Raw genomic sequence first — 21,994 nt, 5'->3', positions numbered from 1 at the left:
AGTACCAAATCCGAGATTCTGTGCAATCACTACAGACACCAGGTCTGGGAATTTGGAGAGGCCATCAATCAATTCCTTTCTGACCCAGAAAGGAAGAAAAGGCAAATACAGTGAGAGGCCCGGGCCACCTCTGAAGCGTGGCCTTGCCCCTTCCAGTGGATGAGCCCACTGGGGAAAATCGATTCCCCCAGAAACCAAGTCGGAAGGCTGCTGGATCGCTACGGTCGAAAAAATAACCAATCATTTGGCAGGGTTTCTAAAAATACGAGGGACGCGTTTGCCTAGCTTGCTTTTGCTTTAGAAGTAGGAACTCTTGTTTCCACGTGAGCAGGAAGTTGGGAAATTTGGTTCTGAGGCCGCGGGGACCTGGCAGCTTTCCGGGGGACGCAAGGCCTGGGCGGGCGGCGGCCTTGGGCCAACTNAGCGCCGCAGCTGCACCGTCGGGAGCCGCGTGGGGGGCCCCTCCCTCCCAGCCCCGGGGAGGCCGGTCCCGCACGTCGGGCAGCCTCCCAAACCCGAGCGCGGCCCACATGCGGCGGCTGGCGCCAGGGACCCCGAGCTCCCACCGCCGTCCTGCACACGTTCCCGCACCCCTGACGCCGGGCCCGCGGGGCGCCCGGGACTNCTCCCCGCCTCCTCCGGGCCGAGGTTGCACATCGATGCTGGGTTTGGCTCTGTTTGCAGCCGGAACGTCGCCTCCAGACAGAGAGAGGCGCTAGCTCTGACACCCGCCTCTTAGGTCTCACCCCCACCCCGCCGCCCCTGGGTTTCCGAGGGGTGCGGGATCTCTAGCGGGAGGGCGGGCGCACGGTGACTGGGACGCACGGGTCTCCGTTCCCTGCAGCCTCCCTTGCATTTTCCCTCTCTCCCAGGTCCAAGCAGCCCCTCGACCACCATGTCTGCAGCCTGGATCCCCGTTCTCTGCCTCGGTGGGTACGCGCCCCTCCCCGCCCCTTCCCCCCGCACCAAGCGGGGTGGAGGTGGGGCGAGCCCTCGCGCTGTCTTCTCATCGCAGGTGTCTGTGTGCTGCTGCTGCCGGAGCCTGCGGGCAGCGAGGGAGCCGGTGAGTTGCGTGTTCACGGGTCGGGGAAGCGGGGNGACCGAGCCTCCGGCCCGTGGCCCTGGGGACCGCAGCTGCAGGGTGCCGCGGTCGGAGCGGCTGCCTGGCGCTCCCGGATCCACACCCACCGCCTGTGTACCCGCCGGGCTTACCCGTTTCTCCCACGCGAGGGGGCCCCTGGCATCCGATGAGGACGTTCTTTGCGAAGGCGCGGAGAAGGAAGCCTGCTGGAATCCACTCCCCACGTGGCGGGAGGCACCTGGCGAGGCGAGCCTCGGCTGCAGACGTCAAGGAGGGGTAGTATTCGTTGAGCCCCGCCAAGGGACACGCTAATTCCGGGCGTTTGAGGCCAATGAGAAGCCTCCCAGACCCGACTTCAAACTGCGAGAGCCAACAGAGGCAGAGAGTTGCTTATGTCCCACGTTGCCTGGACCCCTGGTTTCTAGGAGTGACCTCTATTTATAGACCCATTTCATATTGGAGAGAGTCTAAAAAACAGTGCGTTCCACACGGAGAAGTCCGAGTAGGGATGTGTGTGTTTTCTACAATATAAAAGGCAAACTCTTTTTACAAAATCTATCCTTTGTTTTCCCGCAAGGAGGAATGAAGGTAAACATTGCACTGGAGGCTGTTTTCAGAACTCCACCCCCCTGCCACACACACACACACACACACACACACACACACACACACACCCTCCCTCCCTCCCTCCCTCCCTCCCTCAAGTCAGTGCTGAGAGCTAAATTTAGGCAGAGCCTCTGACAACACCAAAAGTGGGAGAAAGGATTCAGGTTGTTTGATGACAGGTATGGGGGCTCATAGGTATGAGGGCGCTGTTTTTGGTAAGGATTTTAACTTGCCCCGCTATCTAGAGTGGTGGACAGCTAAGGAGTCAGCACTGCACCTGGCACCCTGCCTTCCCTTCCATGAACACATAGGGTCCAGGGTGCAACTCAGCACAGAGAGCTTTGGGAAGAGGGTCCTTGTTAGAGGCAGGCTACTCAAAGGGGCAGTGTGACCAAACAGTATTACTGTCTTGGAAAAAAGGTGTTTGTTTGATTAACATCTGTTTCAAAAGGTTTGGATAATCACAATATCTTGTGTTTGGAAAAAGAGTATTTAATGACATTACTCTCAACTTAAAATTCACAGTAAACTGATGAGTCAACATGTTGTATTCTGTTATCTTGTTACATGTTGCCGATATCTTGGATCTACCTAACATCTTTTGTAGTACAAACTTCAATTCCTTATTAGTTGGGTTGGGTGTGTAAAACTTGAGAGCATTGACACTGTTTTCTAAAAATGAAATCACTGCCTGATATATCTCTCTGGACAGATTTGGACCAGAAATAAGCACGTTCAGTTCAGATAAAAATGCTTCATTCCGAAGGGACTAACTTCCCTGATCCTTGTCCTGCAGAAGTTGGACTCTGACCTAGGGCAAATTAACCCGTGGCTTTAATTTCTGCATCTATAAAACAAGCGATTGAGCTAAATGACATTTTGTAACGTGAAACATCTTTTTACCGGCTTCCTTAAGACATAATTTTAAGACACTGCATTTGGAGGAAAACTAGTATAAATTGTCTTTCAAAGCAAAGGATGGGACTTGAAGAGGTTTGTGCATGTGTCTATGAAAATATTCCTCACAGGCTTGGCCCAGATATAATATCTTTAGCTCAGGCAACTGTGTCCACAGTCACCATCATAAATGAGTTTTCTATGTTTCTAGAATGAATTAATAAATGGTGGCTGACTAATGTCATTTTCCAGTTCTGATCTATTTCTGATTACGTATTCCCAAACTGATTGGAACTGAGAAAATTCTCCCGTTAGGCTTTGGAGTGGCTGAGGACTAGATTATATTGAAAAGCTGGGTTTTGGCTACCTAAAATCTGGAATGGTGTGGAACCGTACATATGTAAACATTCTTAACAAGAAGTGTAGAACTTAGGGGGGTAAACCTTCAACCTCGTACACTAGTTTCCACCTCCCCACCCCCTCAAAGTCCTGAGGATGGTCACTGCATTCCTTCCTTTCTCTTCAGTTCCCACTGCTATCACATGCTTTACCAGAGGCCTGGACATCAAGAAAGAGAAAGCAGATGTCCTCTGCCCAGGGGGCTGCTCTCTGGAGGAATTTTCCGTGTTTGGGAACATAGTGTACGCATCTGTATCAAGCATATGTGGTGCAGCTATCCACAGGTAAGCTGGAACATACCAAGGGGAGAGGAATCCAAGTGTGATGATTTCCTTTCCCTTGTTAGCCAAGTGGACCCGCTACCTTCTTTCTTTTGGTGTCAATTTTTGCCATAGAAGATAGATACGTTTTTAAGGTTTTCCTGGATATCCATGAAGCACCAGCTGCACAAAGGAAGCTTTCTGACTAAAGGCAAATTGTATTATATCTTGGCAGCTAGAGTGATTTACAACACTTCTAATCATGTAATATATTAGTGGGTTTTTGCTATATGCCAGACATAGTTTTAACTTCCATGAGAACTGTCTATAGGGTGGGTACAATTTTATTCCATTTTATAGATGAGGAATCTGAACTCAGTTGCCAAGGATCTTGCCCACAGTCACCACTGTTAGGCAAGTGCCAGAGCTGGAAATGAAAGGCCAGGTCTGCCTCCAGATCCCATATTCATCACCCATTCTGCTATCCTACAAGACTTTTTTTTTTTTTTTTTATGTTGTCCAAGGGCATATAGTTAAAGTACCTTAGAAAACTAAGAAAATTACTTGATGTTCTTAACCCTGAATCTCCGAACTGTAGGGAATGGGATCTTATAGGTATGTTCCTACCAACATTTAAGAAGTTTGACGGCATAAAACCATTTTTTCGCAGGCAGATTTTGTACCTGTGTAAACAAGCTTTTAAAAAGGCTGGCACCATCCTTAGATGTCTTCCCTGATTTACCTATTTTCTTGATTATCAGAACAATAGATGTAACACGGCACTATAAGTCAGCTGGATACCCCTGCAAAAGTGTGGGTAGAATATCAGCTGTTTTTCTGTGTTGCAGGGGAGTAATCAGCAATTCAGGGGGACCTGTACGAATCTATAGCCTACCAGGTCGAGAAAACTATTCCTCAGTAGTTGCCAATGGCATCCAGTCTCAAACACTTTCCAGATGGTCTGCTTCTTTCACAGTGACAAGTAGGTACAATTATATTGATTTTTACCTTTGTATAAATACTGCCTGACGCTAAGAAAAGTTTTCTGCTGTTCATAGCCCCACCTCTTTGACTCTGATGGGAAGACCTGTGGTTAAGACTTGAAGGAGTGAACTATGGGCCAGAGTCAGGGGTCTGGATAGCCAAAGACCCTCTCAGGCCAAACTTGGCTGAATGGAGGAATGATAATCTTGCTGTTAGAAAATTGCAATAGAAACGTGCATTGTCTGTGATCAGAATGCCCTGATACGAGTAACACTAAATAAAAAATCTCGTGAATGAAAATGAATGTGAATCCATTTTAGGTGATTCTTTTAAAATACAAGTTAATAGATGAGAATTCATTTTGGTCTTTGAAACTCGCATGAAGCAACTACTTACGCAGTTGCCATCACTTGATTACATTTATCATCCCATAGACCCCTAAGTTAGATTCATTATATTTTGATGGCAAGGAAGGAAGAGAGAAAAATAGTCTTCTCTTTTAACAGAAGGAAAAAGTGGTACCCAGGAGGCCACAGGACAAGCAGTGTCCACAGCACGTCCGCCAACAGGTATGAAATATGGAAGCTATCTCCTAGTCTCCTGGCACAGCATTTGGAAGTTAAAAATAAACGTGTTGTTGATAGATTTTCTTTACAAAGTAATTGATGTTGCGCACCTGGGTAGCTCAGTGGATTTCGTGTCCAGCTCTTGGTTTTGGCTCAGGTCATGATCTTGTAGTTTGTGGGTTTGAGCCCTGTATCGGGCTCTGTGCTGACAGTGCAGAGCCTGCTTAGGAGTTTCTCTCTGTCCCTCTCTCTCAAATATAAATTAATAGATTAATTAAAAATAAAAAATAAAAAAGTAATTGATGTTAAAGAAACACAAAGCAGGGGCACCTAGGTGGCTTCATTGGTTGAAAGTCCAACTCTTGATTTCAGCTCAGGTCATGATCCCAGGGTTATGGGATTGAGCCCTGGGTCAGGCTCTGCACTTAGCATGGACCTTGCTTAAGATTCTCTCTCTTCCTCTGCCCCTTTTTTCTGCTTATGTCCTCTCTCTCTCTCTCTAACATTAAGAAAAGAATTAAGAAACACAAACCAAATATCTTAAGTTTACTAGTGCGTTACATAAGAAAACATTTAATTTTATACTTCAAATTCCTATCCTTCTATTTTCAATTATAAACTCTGCTACCAGACATTCTCTTGAAGTCCTACTATTTCTTTCTAATAAACCATGCCTAGAAACTGAACAAAGTAACTTCCTAGCTCCATTTGCCATATGTATAAAAGGAATTCATTGTGTGTCCATTTTAACAAAAGCCAGGGATGTCCTTTCCTAAGACTGTGGCAGCTTTAAAGTCAACGAAATTACATTGAATCTAAACATTAGAATGTAACTCTTTGAGTTTCCAGTCCTGCCTCAATTGTGGGTTTGAGATATCAAGTCCTGGATTGGTGATAAGGCCTACAAGAGTCCTGACTTCTTTCTTTGTTGAGGCATTTCTTCCCCAGTCCAAAAAATTGTGAGAAAATTAATTTTTTTAAAAAGCAAGTGTTTTTAAGAATGGCACTTCTTGTCACAAGCTTTTTCCCATGTGGGCGTCTTGCTATGAAACTGTCTTCCTATTATTAATGCCACTTCTTCCTTCGTTTCAGGTAAACGACTAAAGAAAACACCCGAGAAGAAAACTGGCAATAAAGGTAAGAGTCCAGGCCTCCATTTGGGAAAACATTCTCTTTCCCTCCTTCCCCTTGAAACTGCTAATGGAGAGACGTGTTTGGGTTTTCACAGAGTGTAAAGCAGACATTGCATTTCTGATTGATGGAAGTTTTAATATTGGGCAACGCCGATTTAATCTACAGAAGAATTTTGTTGGCAAAGTGGCTCTAATGTTGGGAATTGGAACAGAAGGACCACACGTGGGCCTTGTTCAAGCCAGGTACCAACTTTTAAAATGGGAGGAGACTCGATGATAAAAGATCAGTCCTTTTAGGGGACACATAAACTTCAGTTCAGTGTAAACACATTTAGTTGTGTACAGCCTGAATCCCGGACTGTAAATATAGGATGTAAGACAGCCTAAGTAGACTGGGTAGGTCTAAGTGCTTCCATTTTGGAATAAAAGGATTTAGAGAATTTGACGACCAGAGGCAGACTAAAAAGGTTTTGCTGTTCACACTAATTCCCTCTGTACATATACTCTGCTGAATTCCTGATTCTTCTTTGCTGAAGGAAGAAGTGATAGGTCTGTTTCTCTTCCCTATTCTGTCATTAATTCTTTTAAACATTTCCCATAGTTCCATGGGTGCAGATCTGAAGCTTGACCTTTTTAATTTTATTGTTTTAAAAATAATATTGACGGCTTTGAGGATTATAATATGCTCACTACAGAAAGCTTGAAAAACAGGTAAAGCACAAGGAAAACAAATTTCCAAAGATGCCTTCCTGAGATAATTACTATAAAATGTCTTATGTCCTTTCAGTATTTTAAGAAAACACGTGTTTGTACATGTGTATGTCTGTGTGTGTGTATAATTGAAGTATAGTTGACACACAGTGTTACATTAGTTTCAGGTATACAACATAGTGATTCACCATTGTGTGTTATGCCATGTTCCCTGCAAGTGTAGCTCCCATCTGTCACCATAAGATGCTGGTACAGTGCCACTGACTGTATTCCTTATGCTGTACCTTTTATTCTCTTGACTTACTCATTTCATAACGGGAAGCCTGTATCTCTCACTCCCCTTTCCCCATTTCGGTCCATCCCTCACCCCTTCCTGCATATGTGTTTCTTTCTCAAAAGCTCAAAACTATAAAAGTGTTTTCTGTCATTTTTTCATCCCTTAGTATTTTGAGCACTTTACCATATCACAAATACTCTTTTATTTTCTTTATTCTTAATTTTTAAAGCTTTTTTAATGTTTTATTTATTTCTGAGAGAGAGAGAGAGAGAGAGAGAGAGAGACAGCATGTGCAGAGGAGGGTCAGAGAGAGAGGGAGACACAGAATCAGAAGCAGGCTCCAGGCTCTGAGCTGTCAGCACAAAGCCCGACACGGGGCTCGAACCCACAAACCGTGAGATCATGACCTGGGCCGAAGTCGGAGACTTAACCGACTGCGCCACCCAGGCACCCGACTCTTTTAAAAAGTTATGTTTTGGAGCTCCTGGGTGGCTCAATTTGTTGAGCGTCCGACTTGGGCTTGGGTCACAATCTCACAGTTCATGAGTTCAAGCCCCATGGGTCAGGCTCTGTGCTGACAGCTTAGAGCCTGGAGCCTGCTTCAGATTCTGTGTCTCCCTCTTTCTTTGTCCCTCCCCCACCCACATTCTGTCTCTCTCTCTCTCAAAAATAAAATAAAAACTTCTTATATTTAAATTTTTTAATGTTTTATAATGTTCCTTTGCATGACTGTTTAACCATTCTTCCATTTTTTCACCATTGGACATTACATTGTGATTAATATCTTTATGTCACCCTGTGCCATCTTTGGTTAGTTCATTAGACTAGATTCCTAAAAGTGAGATTGGGTTAAAAGGTCCTGACATTTTTAAGGTTTCAGATACAAAGTTAAATTGCTTTCTAGAAAGTTGACCCAGTTTTAACTGCTGTCATCAGTGTGCAAGGGTAGCACCAGTACTATAGATACTAATTTCTATTTCATTTGTTCTCATGTTACTTTTGACAACTGGTTCTTAATTTAAATAAAATTTTTTTTTTGGTATGAGAATTTAACTTGGTTTTCTACATAATTTAACCATTTGTCCTGTATCTTAAAACAAATGTGTTTATTTCATTGATACAAGATTAAGCAAGTCAGTTTCCTTGATCTATAAGGTAATTCTTACATCTTTTCTACACTGCTTTGATTATTGTAGCTTTACTGTACATTTTAACATCCCAGGGGGGAGGCAAATTCCCCTCAGTACTTTTCTTCTTACATTTTTTTCTTTGCTATTTGTATCCAGTTCTTTTTCCAGATGAAAGCTACACTGTCTCGTAGAGTCAAATAAAGACTACCTTCTCTATAAACTTTGTGACTTATAATTTTCCTATTTTAGGAAGAGCCTCAGAATAAACCATATAAAGATTTTATGTTTAAGCAGAATAACAATATATCATTAAGGATGAAAAAATAAGAATAAATCTCATAAATCACAATTTGGATAGTACAAAAGTGACCATTAAGGTGAAAAGGTTATCAGTCCATAACATCTGATATTGTGGCCCAACATTTCACCAGATATACAGAAATTATACCAACAGATATGCAGAGGTACAATCAGTGTCATACATTTACCTCAAAAATCTTGACTTAATGGCAGTTGATAACGCTAAGATCTTAAAATTTTACACTTATGAAATACTGACTTATCTAAAAACTAAATAAAACAAATGGTGCTTTAACTGTTACTCAACATGGTCTCTAATGAACATAGAGTAATGATAAAAACGAGTTGAAATCCTTTTACTATTAAATATGGAAAATCCCAAATATTGCAATATACATAGTTTTAAGATCAGGATATGTCAGCATCATTTATTATAACACAAATTCAAAGTGGTAATACTTGATATGTTTTCTCCTGTCTTCTCATTTTTAAAATGTTGGCCTCAGTGTCCTTGAAGTTGCCTCTTCTAACCAGAAGCCTGAGTTAATAGACCCAGACTGTTGAGTGCTCCCCAGGTCGCCCACTGGATAAGACCTGGCCTCCCACCCAGTCACCTTCCAACACTCTGGTGCCCTCCTCTGCAGATTTCCATTAAGCGCAGTGCCTTCAGTGAAGCCTGGTTTCAGGTTCTCTGGAGCCAGACAAACCTGAATTTGAACTGCCTAACTATGTTTTGTTGGGCAAGTTACCAAAAGGCTCTGAGCCTCAATTTCTTCATTTATATAGTAGGGATAGTAGTTTACACTGTGTAGAGTTATGATGAAATGAGATGATACATGTAATACATATTTAGCGTATTACCAAGATAAACCCTCAAGGTAGCAATTGTTTTTGTTACATTTCTGCAAGATGCCTTACAATTCAAGTAAGGATGTAATACTTTAGTTGACTGTACACCATGGGATTAAGAAATTTAGGCATTGTCCAATTTACTTTTTTAAAAGATATATGATGTTGCTTGTTTTACTTTTCCAGTTCTCCCTAGATAACATTTTTTTCCATTTTTCCACTTAGTGAACATCCCAAAATAGAATTTTACTTGAAAAACTTTACATCAGCCAAAGATGTTTTGTTTGCCATAAAGGAAGTAGGTTTCAGAGGGGGTAATTCCAATACAGGTAAGTAGACTTTGGCACTTGGGATGTAATACAGGAGAGGGTTATGAAGTGATCAGACATGTAAAACAGTGTTAGGCTATTTTATTTAAGCAGACATGCAACTCTTCCTCATGACACTGAAATCTTGGCTAGGATCATCTAAGATACTCTATTTATAATGAAAAGTATACCAAAGGGTTAATTAATATTCCTAGTTTAAAATAAGCCAGAAAAGTATTATGATTTTTAATCCTTATATTGGATAGAACAGATGCCACATTAAAGAAGTACCTACCTGTTCAGCATGTTAAAAAGAAGCAAAGATCAACGAACTTACTTAACAAGTGCAGATGTGGCAGAAAGAACTAATTTAGCAGTATAGACCCTCTGAAAGAACATTTCTTGTCCTGAGCCTTTAGAGGTACTAATCGGTCCCTAAGGGGTTAGATAGCAAAAGTACAGTAGTGGGAGTCCGTTGTGTTTCTGATGATTGATGTAAGGTAAGGAAAAATGAGGCTTCGGGGAGTTGATGGGGGAAGAAGTAATGTGGGTTGTGAAGACAAAAAAAAAATAGATCTGATGGATAGTTAAACTTTTCCCATCTGATGCATCTATTACAGAACCAAGTTCTTTGAAGTTAAATTCCTAAACTTTTGGTGGCATCGGGTTGGTACAGGGAAACAGAAGTGTCATTTGAGCAGTGGTGCTGCTCCAACTTGCTTCTTTTTCAAACCTAGGAAAAGCCTTGAAGCATACCGCCCAGAAATTCTTCACAGCAGACGCTGGAGTAAGAAGAGGGATCCCCAAAGTGGTGGTGGTATTTATTGATGGCTGGCCTTCTGATGACATTGAGGAAGCAGGCATCGTGGCCAGAGAGTTTGGTGTCAATGTATTTATAGTTTCTGTGGCCAAGCCTATCCCTGAAGAACTGGGGATGGTTCAGGATGTTTCATTTGTTGATAAGGTAAGAAGGTGAGGGGTGTTTTCTGTTAGGGTAGTAACTCAGTTTTGGACCTCAAGGCAAAGTGAAGACTGGCCCTTATCTCGTTTAACTATGAAGATTCAAGATTTAATGTTTTTATCACTCTTTAAATGTTTTTACTGTTTTTAAGAAGAAACACTTTTTGATCCCTTTTATGTCTTCCCCATTAGGCTGTCTGTCGGAATAATGGCTTCTTCTCTTACCACATGCCCAACTGGTTTGGCACCACAAAATATGTAAAGCCTCTGGTACAGAAGCTCTGCACTCATGAGCAGATGATGTGCAGCAAGACCTGCTATAACTCAGTGAACATCGCCTTTCTAATTGATGGTTCCAGCAGCGTTGGAGACAGTAATTTTCGCCTCATGCTTGAGTTCATTTCCAACATAGCTAAGACTTTTGAAATCTCAGACATTGGTGCCAAGATAGCTGCTGTGCAGTTCACCTATGATCAGCGCACAGAATTTAGTTTCACTGATTACAGCACCAAAGAGAATGTCCTAGCTGTTATCAGAAACATTCGCTATATGAGTGGTGGAACAGCTACAGGTGATGCCATTTCCTTCACTGTTAGAAATGTGTTTGGGCCCGTGAGGGATAGCCCCAACAAGAACTTCCTGGTAATCGTCACGGACGGGCAGTCCTATGACGATGTTCGAGGCCCTGCTGCTGCTGCACACGATGCAGGTAAGTTGTTGTCCTTTGTCTGGGTAGGGAACGGAGGAGGGGTTCAGTGAGTTTTGTAAATATAAACATAAGCATTTATTTTATTCAACAAACACCTACATTATGGCAGTCGTTGTTCTAAGAGCTTTACCCAATATTAACTGACTTAATTGCCAAACCAGTCCTGTGCCTTTCTACAGATAAGGCAACAAATTTCCTCAAAATCACACAGCTAGCAAGTGGTAAGGCCAGTATTCAAACAGGCATTCTGGCTGAGTCCACACTCCTAACTACTGTATTGTTGGGAGGATTGCCATGAGAACCATGTCATTTGTCAAGGAAGCATGTCACAGGTGCTTATGTTTGGCTCAAACTTGGAGTATATCTCCCCACCCAATTACAGTTTATCAACATTACCATGAATCTATTTGATAATTTATCCTTTTTTAAAAACTAGTTTTGAGTCTGGCAGGAGTTTTTTAAGATGCTAGAGTCTCCAGTAGACTTTAATTCTATTCCATCTAAACTTCCTTTTTTTAGTGTCTTAGTCTTTTTTTCCTCTTAAGATAATAAAAACATACTCTGATGTTATAAAAGGGTATAAAAAGGTCTTCTTTCTCCCTCACCCCAACCTTAATATTACTTTTGGCAAAGGGAACTCATTCCTGAAAACATTAGCATAATGTGTTGCTGAGATCAAATAGGGCAACAAAAAGCTGACATTCCCTTTCCTGGGATAAAACTGAGTGATTGTGGTCCAATAATACTTAAAACAACAACAACAACAAAAAAAGACAAAAACCCCCCCCAAAACACACCAAGAAAACCTCCACTAACTTGGGAGAGGGGAGTTAGCAGCCTTGCATTTTTGTATACTCTTCCACACTTTTCCCTATTTAATTCCTCATGACTTAACCTTATACATTTATTAGCACCTGTTAATGCACTTATGTACTTTTATATTGATAAGATACTGTTCAGTAGGGTAGGGAACCCATCTGTGCAAGTTAAGCTATATGTTGGCTTATTTATATATGTCTGGCTTATTTTATACATCAGTAGACCTGTTATCATACTCCTTAAAAAATGTATCTTACTGAACTAATTTATGGTTAACAGGGTTAGATTCAGGCTAAAAGTGAACTAGATTAAATCAAATATATTTTCCCAATGTAATTAGTTAAACTGCAGGAGCTTAGGTAACTTTTTTTTTTATTATTTATTTTTGAGAGAGAGACAGAGCATGAGTGGGGGAGGGGCAGAGAAAGAGGGAGACACAGAATCCAAAGCAGGCTCCAGGCTCTGAGCTGTCAGCACGGAACTAGATGTGGGGCTTGAACTCCCCAACCATGAGACCATGACCCAAGCGGACACACCAACTGAGCCACTCAGGTGCCCCAGGCCACACCATTTTCATGAAAATTATCCTTTAGAGATAGTGAATTACAAGTTAACAAAAGCCAGAATCTAGGTAGGCTTTCAGGGCTGGGTCATAATTGTTTTTTTTTAGTTCTAATTATATATTGGGTCACAGCTAAACAATTTGAGCTTGAATCAATCTACAAGTGAGGAAAACTGAGGGGAGAAACTTTTTACTTCTTTTACCAGGGGAGATGGGAGTGTTGTGTGGGGATAATAAATCAGAAATTATTTCAAGGAGCGTTTACATAATCTAAACTTGCTTTATTTATATCTTAAGTATTCACAACTTTGTGCACTGAACACCATCAGAAGGGGGATGAAGTCTTAGAAGTGATTTCAGAAGTTCTCCAAACATTATAGGGGATTTCAGCCAAAAGACAGACGGTAGGGCACACTAAGAATCTGCTAAACAACTACTGCAGTTGGGATTGAGGTAAATCAAACCAGTGTAGTTATCACCCTGAAATGTAGCTGGAATACAAACCTAGTAGTGCAAGGGAATATAGAGGTTATGCCTCAGCGTATAACTAGAAGAAATTATTGAGGGTCACAGACCTTTTTCTCTTTAGCAGGCTTTTTCAGCAGATTTTTGCTTTGGGGTTAGACACAATTTGTTTCTAAGTCTATTTTTAGAGAGAGAGAGAGCACGTGGGCACGCATATGTGCACACCTGAAGGGGGGTAGTGGTAGAGAGAGAGGGTGAGGGAAAATCCCAAAGCATCCAATTCTGACAGTGGAGCGGGCGAGGGGAGGGCCTAGGGAGTCAGTTCCACAACTGTGAAATCATGACCTGAACTGATACCAAGAGCCAGACGTTTAACTGACTGAGCCACCCAAGCCCCCAACACTGAGAATTCCTGACTACTGGTCCATTTGCCAGTGTAACACACACATCAAAATTGCAAAGTTCTCATTATTCAAGAGACTAGTCACTGTTCTCAATGCAAGAGTCTTAGAAAACTTCCATTTACATATCTGAGATTTTGTGCCATTCTTTCATCCTCTGTTATACTGGCTAGGCCTCCAGTGTGATTAGTTGGGAGTGATGATAGTAGGCAGACCATTCTGCCAATCTCAGGCAGTTTTTACCATTTCACTAAGTATGGTATTGTAGGTTTGTTCTAAGAAGTTGTTTATCAGATTATCAAAATACTTTTTGTCAGTGATCATGTGATTTATCTGCTAATGTGGTTAATTAAATTATACTGATGGCAAAGCTTTTGGTTTGGGCTTGGTGAAGGAGATCTAGTCCTTCAGACATTACATAGTTTTCTCTACAGCTGTGAACTAAGTCATGAATAATATTTACACCTGATTTTATATATAAGCTGCAGCTTGGTTCTAATGCACTTAAAAATATTTTCATTGTAGGGATCACCATCTTCTCTGTTGGTGTGGCTTGGGCACCTTTGGATGACCTGAAAGATATGGCCTCTAAACCAAAGGAGTCACACGCTTTCTTCACAAGAGAGTTCACAGGATTAGAACCAATTGTTTCCGATGTCATCAGAGGCATTTGTAGAGATTTCTTGGAATCCCAGCAATAATGGTGACATTCTGACAACTGAAAGATAAAGTCCAAGAGGATGGAATGTACAAATCATTTTCTCCTAATACTGAAATACTATATAGCATACAAAACTATTATATTAAACATGCCAACAGCTGTTTCAAGCAAATAAGCATTCATTTAAAGCTACTACCTTCTAATTACAATTTAGAATTATTAAACACTCTGCTAAGGCTTCATAATCATGACCCTTAGAAACTCTGGAAAGAGGAGATAGTGTGGATCCAAACCTTAAGGATTCTAAAATGCATATAAAATGTACAGAGACATCATAAATTCCATAGCTCAATAAGACTGATAGAACAAAAGCAACATTCCTTCTCTAATCATTCTGTATTAAATAAAGAGGATGACACGTAATTAGTTCAACTCAGTTCCTCTGTAATTTTTCCCCTAATGGATGTTGTCTTAAAAGCAATCAATAATAGTTATTACTTAATATAATAAAGTCTTTATTATGAATGAAATGGAAGGGAATGAAGTATCAAGCTTCTTTTGTAGTGTATTTTCATAATAACATAACTGAAATATCACACTGAACAAGATAGAATTGTCTGGTATTTTTCTATTTACATCCTTAATTTTATATATGTATAGATATATTTGGCTTATACTCTCAAAGTCATCCATGTACTAAAAAAAATGTTGGTAAATTACTTGCCATTTTAAACATCAGGCTTTAAGGAAAGACACCTATTAAAATTGGAACTGCAGGAAAAATTATTGTAGTTTGACCAAGAAATAAAACTGTTAGTGACTATTATTCTAAGCTGCTTTACTTTTTATTATTCCAAGTTATCTTGCCCTGGGAGATGGTAAAAAATCCTACATTCAGTATTTTATGTAGAAAGACCAACCTGAACTTTTTCTTAAAATTGTTACATTTATTCATTCATTTATTGTCTACTGTTTAGGCATTATACATAGCCACTACCAAGTTAAATAGCATGAGATGCTTTTAGTTACTTGGTTCAACAAAAATGTTTTGCAATTAGCATTTTGCTTAAACATGTTTGTAAAGTTGATTCCTAAGAAAAATGATCAGAACTCCCTTAACGTAACTATCATCTCTCACCAAGAACTCTCCCTTCAGATAGAGGTGTTCTGTCATTCTGGCTGGTTTATCTTCTCTAGAGACAGGACCTGTCCTCCCCCTTGGCCACCTGTGCCTGCTAGCTCCCTCCACACATACACCAATCCTATCTGAAACAACTTACAAGTTGCCCTGAAATAGGTGTTAATTGGTCTAGAATACTTATATTCCAGTAAATCTCTGGAGTTTAACGACTTTATAGGTTGTGTAAAAGGAAGAAAAGAACCATATATCAGAAAGGCAGAAATCAAATTGCCTTGGACACCACATAAAAATTTGACAAAATGGAGTATGGGAAGATAATAAATTGCCCCCCTCCTGTAATATGCCACAAATATTCATAAATTTTGAGAAACCTAACAGAAGACCATCGAGGAAGGGAAGAGGGAAAAATAGTTACAGACAGGGAGGGAGACAAACCACAAGAGACTCTTATATGCAGAGAACAAACTGAGGGTGGAAGGGGGGATTGAGGGCACTTGTTGGGATGAGCACAGGGTGGGGTATGTAAGCCAATTTGACAATAAATTATATTAAAAAAATAAAATGCCACAAATATTCACGCAACAAGGAGGATTTTCATTTAAACAAAAAAATGTTTAAACTTTTCTTTTCATAAACACAGCCACAAATTCTTGGGCGAGAGTACCACTCCTTGAAAAATTAAATGAAAACACAGCATCCAATCTTTTTTTTTTTTTTTTTAAGGCTTCACACCCAGTGCAGAGCCCAATGTGGAACTTGAACTAAAAACCCTAAGACCAACGTTTGAGCCGAGATCAAAAGTTGGATGCTTAACCAACAAAGCCACCCAGGCCACCCTCATTACCCCTTTAAAACATGCTTTTCTTTAATTTTATAAAGGACAAAATTCTGAGTCGTGAGGTAACCAGGGAAACTAACATTCTGACTTACAGAGCACTAAGAGCAGAAATGACCCCTTTATTAAGTTACTATCAATTATTTTGTAAAAGCAAGATAAAGGGTTAACTAAAAAGGAGAAAGAGGATTTTTAAAAAGATGTATTAAAATCTAACTTCAGCAGGCATGTCTATTTTTCAAGTATGCTAGGCTACTTATAACATTTAATAAAGGTGTTAAATTAGATGGTGGTCTTTAGTGGATAACTTACTTTGAAATCTGAGAAAAGTACACAAAAATAAAGCCTGAAAAAAGCAGAATATGATTAAATATTGAGAAAGTCAACATATTTAAGTTTGTATATTAAAATATTCTTAAACTTTATAAGGCACCATTTAATAGTCAAATGAACCTACATAATTTCCCAGAAGTCACAAATGGAAATACACAAAAATAAGACTTTCTTTTTGTATCTTTAGTCTCTTCCAATGTTAATATTGTAGAGAAAAAGACGACCAAGTAGCGGAGAAAAATATACATATATGTTAATTTTTATTCATTTATGTTTTAATACATCCCGAGAGGTCAATGTTTATGCACTCCAACAATGGTAATCACATTTCAGTTAAACAGTAATGCACTGGTTTGGAATAGCTGCCAGAAACCATACTAGCTTTGGAAAAATTGTAATTTCCAAAAACAAGGAGGAAAAAAATGGCCCTTAATTTGTTAATTAAGTTGACTCTTCAGAAAACCAAACCAAACCACACCAACAAAAAACTTGAAGAATATTTGTGAAAAATTTTAGTGTTTCAGCAGCAGTGACTAAATGGACACTTGGATTTTTATGGTAGAAAAGTTCACAGTATAAATACAATTTCTTTTTCCAAGTAGGCTTTCAAACAGAATTTTGCCGTTAGTTTTTAATATAATCTTTAAAAAAATTTTTTTAGTTTTTTAATTTATTTTGAGAGAGAGAGAGAGAGAGAGAGAGAGAGAGGAGAGAGAGAGCAAGCGGGTGAGAGACAGAGAGGGAGACAGAATGCCAAGCAGGCTCCACTCTGTCAGTGCAGAGCTGGATAAGGGGCTTGAACTCACAAAGTGTGAGATCATGACTTGAGCTAAAGTCAAGAGGTGGACACTTAAGGGGAGACTGAGTGGCTCAGTTGGTTAAGCATCCGACTTTGGCTCAGGTCATGGTCTCACGGTTTGTGGGTTCGACCCCGTGTCAGGGTCTATGCTAACAGCTCGCTCAGAGCCTGGAGCCTGTTTCAGATTCTGTGTCTCCCTCTCTTTCTGACCTTCTGCTGCTCATGCTGTCCCTTCTCTCTCAGAAATGAATAAAAAAATGGAAAAAAAAAAAAAGGTGGACACTTAACCAACTGAGCCACCCACGTTCCCCTTAACATTATCTTCTAATTCTGCAATTTCCTTCCAAGAAAAAGGATATTACCTTGTTGAAGGAAGAAGTTTCAAGATACTAACACTTAATATTATTTATAAGGACAATTTTTAATTAATGAGTAATGCAGTTTATTTTCTGCTGAACTTTTTTTGTGGAAAGAGGCTAGATAGGAATGACAATACTATTAAGTGAAATCCAGATGTAATAAAGTCATAGAATGTCTAAGGAAATGATTTAAAACTGGATCTGCTTTTTTTTTTTTTGCCATTGTGAATTATGTAACTTATACCAGAAGATTTTTTAATATTCCCAAATGGGGTGAAGTACTTGGAAAGTTCTTCTTAATACCATTAAGTATTCTAATTTTATTAGAATCTCAAGCAATACTGTGTTTAAAAGAACAGCATAAAAATGAAGGACTCACTGACAAATCATCTCCATTTCCTAGTTTAATGATGGAGAGTAAAGTATTGCACTTTATTATTCAACACAAAATAATGTAGCCAACAGTAACATACAGGTACACAATTTAATATTTATTATATGCATTTTATATACATTATTTTTCAACAGTTGTATGTTTGCTATGTGGTACAATCTTAAAAATTTGCTGATTCATAGTTTGTAAAACAAAAACCTTACAAAACTCATCAAAACTCGCAAACTGATCAGAAAAGTTTTTGGAAGACTAGAAAAAATACTTTATTGTCTTAATCATGCATTACACAAACAAAATCTTTAGTTACACCATAAAATTAAGCACATCTGAAAAAATAAAACAGGGATAACTAGTCCAAACACAGCAGATTTCTGTATCCTGATTCAACTATTTTTGTATCCTATTTGTAATGCAAATACAATTTTACCCCAAATATTTTTGAACAAGATAGTTTTGTTTGGAATCATGGTAAACCAAGATATGCATCTGGGGGAAATCACCTTGGTTTGTAACTTAAACTATAAAATATTCCATTTTTAGTCTATTTTAGACTATTCGAAGAGTTCCAAAATAGATATACAGGTTCCTTTAGCACATTAATAAAAGGATATAAAGACCAACAAAAAGTGAAATAAATAATAGGCTATTAGCAAGATGGATAATCCTTGATAAATAAACTTGTAAATACAGTAAGATGTACAAAATATCACATAGTGATAGGATGCCAAGATTAGTTCGTTTTTTTTTTCTTTTTAAAGAGTTCATCTGGAGTACTAAACCCCACTGTTTCATTTTTAATACACTTAATAGTCCTTGGTTTATATGAAGACAATTATGTGATGATGAAGGTGATTTAGCATCTTTATGGAAGGACTTAGCTGAGCTGTATTAGGCAAAAGAAGGAAAAAGTGTGGTTACACGGCAGCGGGTCAGTGAGATCTCTGTGTTTTAGGGTTGTATAATGCAGAAAAACTTCAATACAATCTTGAGCACTGTTGTGACAGGCTAAATATATAAAAAGACTTATAAAAACTAGAATTTTATCCAAACATTTTGTGCAACTAATGCTAAAATATTTTAAGTTAAATTTTCTTTTTTTTTTTTTAAAGCAAAATAAGTTTAAAAGGGAATCTGTGGCATTCAACTGATAAACAGAAAATCACTAAGAGATGAAAAAAAGCTACTCTTGGAGCTCACTTTCCCCCAACAAGAGCACCACATTCCTAACCCTAAGGCAGCACACAGAGTCCAAAATAAAAGTCTTTGTAAGATCAGACTCCACATTGGCTTAAAGATACCTAAAAAACAGACATACGCTCAGTTCATATCCAGTACAGGCCACAAATAAGGGAGTCCTTTTTATTTGTCCCACAAAATACAGTAATTACAATTAAATTAATGAGCCTGACATTAAGATGTGAATTCCACCAATTTAATGCCTGCCTTGAATAGCCTTCTCCAGGCAGATCACATGTAGTGTCGTATCATAACCTTTCTGATGGCAGTGATGCAGACCCTCTTTCTGTCCAAGCAAATCTGTTGTTTATGATGTGAGTTTTGTTGATTCACACAAATACTTTGGCAAGGGCATCAGCCCCTGCACTGGCAATATATGCTTTTGATGGATGGAAAGCAACGTCATAAATTGATTCATCTAATTTCTTCCTATGTGCTGTTATTTCTTGCACACAAGTCTTGCTGTCCAAATTCCATAATCTAATAGAACAGTCATGGCCTGTAATAAAGTAACAAATAAAGTGTGTTACTAGGTAATGATTCTTTTATAAAGCTTGTGGCAGAATAGAGGTTCAGACTTACTTCCAGACATCAGATAGATTCCATTAGGATCTACTGCTAGACTTGTAACAGCATCCAAATGAGCTACCATAGAATGGATCATTTTACCTAAATAAAACATAACACAGAAGATAAAGTTTTCACAAATAGTTACTAACTTGCGAGATCAGAAACCATCACACAGCATCAACATAAAATAGACAATCACTATAGCAATATAATTTTACTGTGGTAAAATACACATAACATAAAATTTACCATTTTAACCATTTGGGAAGGTACCATTCAGTGGCTTTTAGAGCATTCGCAATGATATGCAACCATCACCATTATCCAGTTCAGAACAGTTTCATCACTGCAAAAGGAAACCCGTACCCATTAAGCAGTCACTCCCTATTTCTCCCCTTCCCCCAAGTCCCTGGTTACCACTAATCTGCTTTATGATCTGGCCAATTTTCGATGCTTCATACAAACGAAATATACATGTAACATATGGCTTTTTGTATGTGCCTTTTTAAAGGTTTTCAAGGTTCACCCAGTATACAGGCATACCTTGTTTTACTGTGCTTCACAGATATCGCAGTGTTTTTACAAACTGAAGATCCGTGGCAAAGCTGTATTGAACACATCTACTGGCACCATTTTCCAATAGCATTGCTCACTTTGTGTCTCTGTGGCACAGTATGGTAATTCTTGCAATACTGCATGCAAATGTTTTCATTATTAATATATTTGTTATGGTTGTCTATGACTGGTGCTTACAACCTGGTGAAAGCTCAGCAATGGTAAGCTTTGTTTTTTTCAATAAAGTTTTCTTTCATTAAGGCAGATAATGCTATTGCACATTTAAGAGATGATAGTATGGTATAAACATGAATTTTTATATGTACTGGGACATGAAAAAATTCATTTGACTCACTTTAATGCAAAATGGGCTTTACTACAGTTGTGTGAACCCGCAATATCTGTGAGGTATGCCTGTAGTAATTTTTGGAGACAATTTTAATTCCAAGGCAGAACTTTCCCAGTTACTCCTAATAAAGGCATCTGTGTGACAATCTGACAGTATATGGTAGACAGTGAAAACCATAATGACTGTATGGTTGCATCCATTAAGATCATGTAAACTGGAATTAAACTAAAAACAGGAAGAATCTTTCTCATTAAGAAATGTAAAGAGTATTTCATATATGGGGTTGCTGATAAATAGATCACTATGGGATATACTCCTAACTTAAGATTCTACTATTATCAAATTCATTACTTCTTTGAATTGTTAATCATTTTATACATTAGAAACAAGAAAGGGAAGAGCGGTGGGAGTATATCAGAGAAATTATCCTGGATTTTCCCAGACAGTAACAAAAACACTATTCTGGAAAATGGGATTTAATGAATATCTTCAAAGATGATTTCCAAGAAAATGGGATTCGATGGCAAAATTAACAAAAAAAAAACAAGTTATGAGTACAAAGTTGTGTTGCATAAATACTTTAGGGGTACTGGCAATATATGCTTTTGGATAAATGGAAAGCAACATCATAAATTGATTTATCCAAGAAGGGAATAAAATAGCAAATACAGATATTTAAAAAAAATTCCTCCCCTTTCATTCAGCTGAGTCTTTATTATTCAAATGCTTGAGCTACTCCTAATGAGAGGCCTTCTCCAGAATTTTAGTTACAATCATCTGCCATATTTTTGGTCCCCTGATGATATTCCACACTGGAACATGAAATAGATCTACTTGTGTTATTTGCTACAGTAGCTACTGGCCTGAATACAAAAACACAACATAATCAAACGTGCAAAAAGTTACTCTGAAAAACATAAAAGGTCCTATCACTTTCTGGCAATACTAAGCACATCATCAGTTAAGTACAAAATTAGTCTCTCATCATTTCAAATGACATTTTTCTCTCTCTCACTAATACTAACAGAGTAATTTTAGGGATTCTTCTCTGTCATTTGAAGAACAGAAAAACCATTCAACATACTATCTTTAATTGTTTAGTCCAACACAATTTATCTCTTAGTTCTAGAATCCTTTCCTCACAATATTTGTATAAAAAGCCTAGGTATAAAATTGTTGACTTCTAGGACATTAGCCTCCCTCAAAATGTCAAATCTATGTCGGTAACTCTTAATTCACAGATCTAGTGCTAACTTTTTTCCTGAGAATGATCCTAGATCTCCTAAATTTAGATGGTCTTAAACACAAAGAATTCTTTCATCCAAACAGCAGCAGAAACATCCAT

At 39.0% G+C, this 21,994-nt stretch overlaps 2 protein-coding genes across 2 annotated transcripts in view; one reads left to right on the top strand and one right to left on the bottom strand.

Moving 5' to 3' along the window:
* The first annotated feature begins 709 nt into the window (after nucleotides 1–709).
* Nucleotides 710–14,904, top strand: COCH (cochlin). Its single transcript, XM_077772720.1, has 12 exons — nucleotides 710–739; nucleotides 873–929; nucleotides 1,016–1,063; nucleotides 3,111–3,267; nucleotides 4,092–4,225; nucleotides 4,734–4,796; nucleotides 5,886–5,930; nucleotides 6,022–6,169; nucleotides 9,419–9,522; nucleotides 10,239–10,465; nucleotides 10,654–11,170; nucleotides 13,943–14,904. Exons 2-12 carry the CDS (start codon nucleotides 896–898, stop codon nucleotides 14,116–14,118), a joined length of 1,653 nt encoding a protein of 550 aa, XP_077628846.1. The 5' UTR covers nucleotides 710–739; nucleotides 873–895; the 3' UTR covers nucleotides 14,119–14,904.
* Nucleotides 14,905–17,936: 3,032 nt separating this feature from the next.
* Nucleotides 17,937–21,994, bottom strand: part of STRN3 (striatin 3) — a 108,778-nt gene continuing 104,720 nt past the window's right edge. Inside the window, 2 exon segments of the mRNA XM_077772727.1 lie at nucleotides 17,937–19,674; nucleotides 19,758–19,844. Coding sequence (XP_077628853.1) covers nucleotides 19,505–19,674; nucleotides 19,758–19,844 — 257 coding nt within the window. The 3' untranslated portion in view covers nucleotides 17,937–19,504.

Source organism: Crocuta crocuta, unplaced genomic scaffold (assembly GCF_008692635.1).
Source record: "Crocuta crocuta isolate KB4526 unplaced genomic scaffold, BGI_CrCroc_1.0 scaffold116, whole genome shotgun sequence".
Lineage (NCBI taxonomy): Eukaryota > Metazoa > Chordata > Mammalia > Carnivora > Hyaenidae > Crocuta > Crocuta crocuta.
This window is presented reverse-complemented; position numbering and strand designations above follow the sequence as displayed.

Coding starts and splice junctions, on each gene's coding strand:
- COCH (XM_077772720.1), top strand. CDS start 896: ATGTCTGCAGCCTGGATCCCCGTTCTCTGCCTCG. Junction 3,268..4,091: donor TGTGGTGCAGCTATCCACAG/GTAAGCTGGAAC, acceptor TCTGTGTTGCAG/GGGAGTAATCAGCAATTCAG. Junction 11,171..13,942: donor TGCTGCTGCACACGATGCAG/GTAAGTTGTTGT, acceptor TTTTCATTGTAG/GGATCACCATCTTCTCTGTT.